This window comes from Vipera ursinii (genome assembly GCF_947247035.1).
Source record: "Vipera ursinii genome assembly, chromosome: 3".
NCBI classification, from domain to species: domain Eukaryota; kingdom Metazoa; phylum Chordata; class Lepidosauria; order Squamata; family Viperidae; genus Vipera; species Vipera ursinii.
Window position 1 is genome coordinate 178,059,205 of NC_139516.1, and position 6,289 is coordinate 178,065,493.

At 35.3% G+C, this 6,289-nt stretch overlaps 1 protein-coding gene across 1 annotated transcript; it reads right to left on the reverse strand.

The window, feature by feature from the left end:
- Nucleotides 1-242: 242 nt before the first annotated feature.
- On the reverse strand, nt 243-5,033 carry TCF24 (transcription factor 24; the record flags this gene model as incomplete). Its single annotated transcript, XM_083360400.1, has 2 exons — nt 243-356; nt 4,668-5,033. The coding sequence occupies 2 exons, from the start codon at nt 5,031-5,033 to the stop codon at nt 243-245; spliced, it is 480 nt and encodes a 159-aa protein (XP_083216526.1).
- Between the last annotated feature and the right edge of the window lie 1,256 nt (nt 5,034-6,289).

Genomic DNA, 6,289 nt, shown 5'->3' on the forward strand with positions numbered 1-6,289 from the left:
TGAAAAGTATATTTTGCCTTTTGAGAAATAATAACTGTGTAAGAAACAAATGAATTATACTGCACAACTGAGATGAACACATTGTCCGTGGGTGTGAAGAAAGCAATCTGAACTAACATGCTGAATTTCAAGTCTACCATCTAAGGGTGCTGGTCAATTGGAAGAAATATCACAGATATTGGAAGACTCAATTTAAATATATCTGGAATAATAAATACAACAGCATTTAAGAAAAAAATGGATTAAATTTGAGAATTTGTTGAGGCTTCTCCTTGATTTACATTTTCTGTTTGCACTGAGGGATTCAAAAACTGTCCTGATGCTCCAATGTATAGCCGTGATCTCATTGGCCATTTCTAGAAGATGAAGATGCAAGATAAATTAGTATTGCTTGCACAAATGCAGGAAAACAGCAGCTTTATTAGCAATTACAGTTCATTTAGGGATACATTTATCAGTTATGGAACGATAATTTCTCCCATCCTTTATAACCTGCTATTTGCATTAGACCAATGCAAATAGTAAGCATGTGTAATGGTATGTGGGAATGCCCTTGGGAGACAGAAAAACCACAGCCAGGGGAATAGCTAGATAAGAGATAACTTAGCTTGAAGCAAGAATAAACTCAGAAGGGACACGCCCTAGGCTTTTTGGGCTGTAAAAACAAGCTCTGTTAATGAAACCTTACAATAATAATACAGCTATCGGTAGTTCATCTTGGTGTGTTTCTTGTCTGGATCACTTCGCAAGACTGAAGGAGAGCTATGTAGATCAGTATGGAGGACGAAGGAGATCTTGATACCTCACTAGGTATGTTATCTAGACTGAGCTCTCACGCCTATTTACTTTTATTGTGCCACATGTCTACAATTATTGTCAACTTATCTCTACGAAAGATTTGCAAACTGGTGAAAGAAGTTAAAAAATAACAATAGGCCAACATATTTATTACATTTATTAGGTTTAAATCATCATAATCTACTGTCCTACATTAGATATTATTGCTCATATACTCTGCTTAAAGAAAAAAATAGCATTAGTGTTTTCATCCATGGGTGCTTTCATATCAGATTTTCTTAAAAATACAGATATTTTCATAAGAGTACACCACATCCAATATGAGATTAGTAAACACATTTACAAATTTTCTATTTTGAAAAAAATGCAATTTAGTCAATGGGATTTATTTTCTAATATACACATCTCAGAATATAAATCCCATTGATCTAGTTGTGTTTATCTGAAATAACCAAGCACAGGATCAAAGTGCTCATGTCATACGTATATACAATGAGCACAATTTTCCAGCAGTGAGATTTATTAAAATAGCAATAATTGATGGTGCTATTTACTTCTCAGTGCTATTAGCCAGGCCTGATGTAAAATAATAAATTTCATTATCTGTGAAGAAATGGGGAGTGAGTTCTTCTGGTTTTACAGACAACTAATGGAAATATTCAATATACATAGAATGAAGGCTATTGCTAAGCACATTGATTTGTGCTTTAGATTGTAAGCTGCCTTGAGTCTTCGGAGAAGGGCGGGATATAAATGGGATTTTTTAAAAAATTGCAACTATATCATGGATATATAATAGGGTCTTGTGAATAGTTATTTAGAAGTAAGTCTCACTGAACTAAAAAAGTGTTCCTCCCAAAATCTGCATAGAATTTTAACCTTGTATCTTTTTTGGTAGAAACACACATAATAAATCCAAATCATAGGACTGCACAATATATTTGTCCTGTTCAGTGACTATTCAAACTAATAATAGTCTCAAAGTTCTAGCTGTTACAGTATTCTTGCAATCTTGATCGCCATCCAGGTGCTTGGCTTGCAGTGATGATATTGCAGGTTCCCACAATTTCCATTTGTGACCTGTGTTGACTTCCAACAACAAAGTCAATAGAGAAGCCAGAATTGCCATTGCTAAGGGACGCAGTTATGTGATATTGTGCACAATGTCAATTGCATTGCATAACAATGGTAATTCAGGTCCCAATTGCCACAGTTAACTAAGGATTACATTAGCTGAAAAGAACAGAGTTGAATAGAATAGAGTAGATTAGGACTAATCAATACTATCCAAAGGGTATAGTTTTTAAAGTTTCTAGAATGCTTTATCAGGAAAGAAAGATAAATGATGGGGCTAACCAGAATTTTAGAAAATTAGGTAAAGGTAAAGGTAAAGGTTCCCCCGCACATGCGTGCTAGTCGTTTCCGACTCTAGGGGCCGGTGCTCATCTCCGTTTCATAGCCGAAGAGCCAGCGTTTGTCCGAGGACGTCTCCGTGGTCATGTGGCCGGCATGACTAGACGCCAAAGGCGCACGGAACGCTGTTACCTTCCCACCGTAGTGGTCCCTATTTTTCTACTTGCATTTTTACGTGCTTTCGAACTGCTAGGTGGGCAGAAGCTGGGACGAGTAACAGGCGCTCACTCTGTTACGCGGCACTCGGGATTCGACCCGCCAAACTGCCGACCTTCTGATCGACAAGCTCAGCATCCTAACCCACTGAGCCACCGCGTCCCTTTAGAAAATTAGAAAGCCACTAAATGATGGCAAAGAAATATAGAAAAACATTGCAATGCTATCCAGTTTTGCCATTTTTCTTGTGGTTTATCTTGCCTGTTGCCTTGCCAAATGGGATAATCCGGTAGAAGATATCTAAGCAGAACTTCATATTGCAAATAAAGTGGCAGTGTGAAGAATGCATTGTGAAAAATTGCTTTTCCTATAATTTCAGTGATGTCTCTAAAATAAATTATAATATTTTTCAAAGTTTTACCTCTGACATAATAAGCAGCCTATTGAATAAAAATATACAATTCAGAAACCTGCAGTAGCTAATATTTACTGTAATGCAGAATCAAATGGACTGTGTTTATGGCACATCTGCTGGTCATGGCCAACACCTGGTTTCTCGAGATTTATTTGAAATTTTTTAAAAAACAATTCAAAATTATTTTTTGCTAGTGGACAAATGGGTAACTAATTATATATCAAGCCCATTGGTGTACATTTCAATAAAACTATTTTTATAAAAAGTGTATACATGCTCATTAAAGATTATTGTTAGATAAGGTTAGTTTTGGAAACAAATAATGAAAGGACTACTTGCATCAAGATCCATTTAGTTTGGTTTAAGGTAATTCTTGATTACTAGGTCTGTAAGTAGTAGTTTCTTGAATTAAGATAAATATAATTTATTAAATTACTTATTAAAGAGTTAGTAGCAAGGAGAAGACCTTTTGTAGTTTGAACTTGCAATATGAACTAAATATGGTTCATAGGGCAGTGGATTTTACATAGGGGTAATTACTAATGGGATATATTTGGGCATACCCTGGGGGAAACGTGGCAATTTGTAATAACATGTTTTTGAATTGAGTATCCAGTTTGGGATTGCCACTGTCGAAGTGCTTGTGTAAAACAACAAAATCTATTTTTTTTTTGGGACTAATGACATTAAGACCAGGAAAAGGGATAATTGGCTCAAACATTTTACAAGCCAGTCATAAGCCTTAAACTGTTTTGTAATAAATGGGAGTCACTTAAAACCTTGTCCTAGTGTTGAGCATAATGGTTATGGTACACAGAGGTTTAATGCTGTATCTATCTGAAGTGTCATATGGAATAACATCAATGAATTGTGGTTCAGTTGGTTCTAATCGATTCCGCTGATTCTGTAATGCTAAAGTTTTCTTGTATAGACTAGTGTACTTGTATATTAGCAGTGCTTTTTTTCTAAAAAAAAAAAGGTCGTTGCCCGTCCTTTGCACCCCCGTGGCTCAGAGTATCATATATCGTTATGTATATACTAGGTTAATTATTTAAAGACTGAAGTGCAACATAACTAGATTCTAAATCTATTTTTCAAAACACACAACAGTCCAAACAGTAAAAGTAAAGTCCAAATTAAGAATATTTCATTCCTAAGAATTGTTTAATTTAAAGTGGTTTAGTTGTAATAGATGGTTATAGATTCAAAATAGTTTTCAAGAGTGTACAAAAGATACTATTTTTTTTCTAGCATCAGCTAAATTAGACATATTACATTGAGAAAAATGTTTCTCATTTCTTTCCTGTTACCTTTATTGATTTCATTGCAGAGATGTTAACATAGGAAATAGATTATTTTGTTATCTAATTTTACCTTCCAAAAGACAGAAGCAGATGAAAAATGTGAGGTTCTTTCCTGTTGGCTTTTTTGAATTAGCTGTTTTAGATTCTAAAAGTTTAGTTCCTAAAGAAGTAACCTTGTAAATAATTTTAATGTCCTCCTCTAGTGCAGGGTAGGCAACCTTGGCTCTTTTATGACTCAAGGATTTCAACTCCCAGAATTCCTGAGCCAGCATGGCTCAGCTTGGAAAACTCTCTCTTTCCCCTCAGCATGGCTGGCTCAGGATTTCTGGGAGTTGAAGTTCATGAGTCATAAAAAAGAGCCAAGATTGCCTACTCCTAAAGCCAATAGAGGGAGTTTTGTTTTTGTTTTTTTGCAAAAAAAAAGGTGCTGGAACACAGTTCTGAGCGTTCTATGAGGAAAAAAAGCCCTGTATATTAGTATGCCCTTTTCCTGAAGATTTCTACACGATGGAAAGGTTTGCAAACAATGCTATGATTGGACCTTCTAGGGGAAAAATATTATTTGTTTTTGCCCTGCTTACCTTAACAGGATGTAGGTAGCCATCCCCTCTCAGAGTTCCCAAGCCCTTGCCAGGCAATTCTTCTTCATCCTGCAAGCTGCGGGTGAGATGGGCAATGTAGGTGGTGGCTAGAAGCAGTACATCCAACTTGGAGAGCTTTGTGTCAGGTGGTACAGAGGGCAGAGTTCTCTGTAACTCTAAGAAGGCATGTCGCAGGGTCTGCACTCGGCTACGCTCTCGGGCTGCGTTGGCTGCTGCAGGTCTCCCCAAGGTTGCCCCAGTCTGTTGTCCTAAGGAGTTAGTGCCAGATGTGGAGGGTGGCAGAGAGGCATTTGAGCTTGGAATATTGACCTCCTTAGTGTTCTTGGTTGCATTTTTATAGTCCATTGGTAAGGCCAAATCTGCAACTGACATGATGCAAATTCCTAGTTTATACCTTGGATTGTCACATTTTCTTTTTTAGAACTATATTGCTATCTGATTTTTAAGAACTTTCTATCACAATTTTCAGTATACTGAAATGTATTCTTTTAATGTGGTACCTCTGTGCCAGCAACCCTGCAGTTTTATTTTTAAGATAGGAGAATTCAGCTGAAAAATCATCAACACACAGTTCTAACAACTGATTCACAATTTTAATGCATTTTCAGAAGATAATGATCACATATAAATATTATATTAGCACATATTTTAAAGCATCTTAACTTGAAATAAATTTGGCACCAACATCTATTATCTTTCAGAAGAAGTGAATCCCAATGAATGTGTCTAGCAGAAATGATTAGTGTTGAAATATTAATAAGTGTTCAAATAAATGTAAGAAGTCATGCTATGCACAGCTCCCAATCACTTTATGGATATGTAAAGTACATTTTTTACAGTAATGTGGAAATGATTTTTCCTGGATTTTTAGATATTTGTATGCATTACTTTTACTTCCCAGTACTCCCCCAACTACAGACTGGGATTTTCTGATGGTTCTACAAATAAAGAGATCCAATCCCATCCATTTATTTGGATGATTATTTAAGATTAGATACTACCATACTAAAATAAACAAATAAATATGCAAGAATATAAGCCTGAACTGTGAACTCATTTATTGAACTGCTTTCCTCTGTAACATTGATACATGTTGGCTTTAAAAGGTAAAGATTAAATAGAAATGGAATATTATTTGGAATTCTCTAAAAATGCATACTTTTGCAGTCTGCAAACCACAAAGTACATTGAATCTAACTTGTATTTGCATTCAGTAAATCTTATATTTAATGAGGACTGTATTCATCTGGACTGTGCCTTATAAATTATAATCTAGTCTCTACAATAGTAGTTTTTGTTAGCAAAACTAGCAAGCAACTAATAAAAGTATATTAAATTCGTATGTTGCCCAACTTTATTATTTAACTTTAATAAAAAGCTTTTTCTTAGTTACAGACTTCCATTCAACTGAAGATACTTTTCTGAAATCAAACAATGGAAGAGAGGAGACACAAAGGGGTAAACAGAAGATAGGATTGGAAATAACAGTGCTCTCTTAAGAAATTTTTCCTGGTCAGCTTGAGAACTCTGATTTTATTGCCTGAATTTCAGTTTCAAGTTTCTAAATTTAAAATGAATTATTGAATAATTATAATAAACAA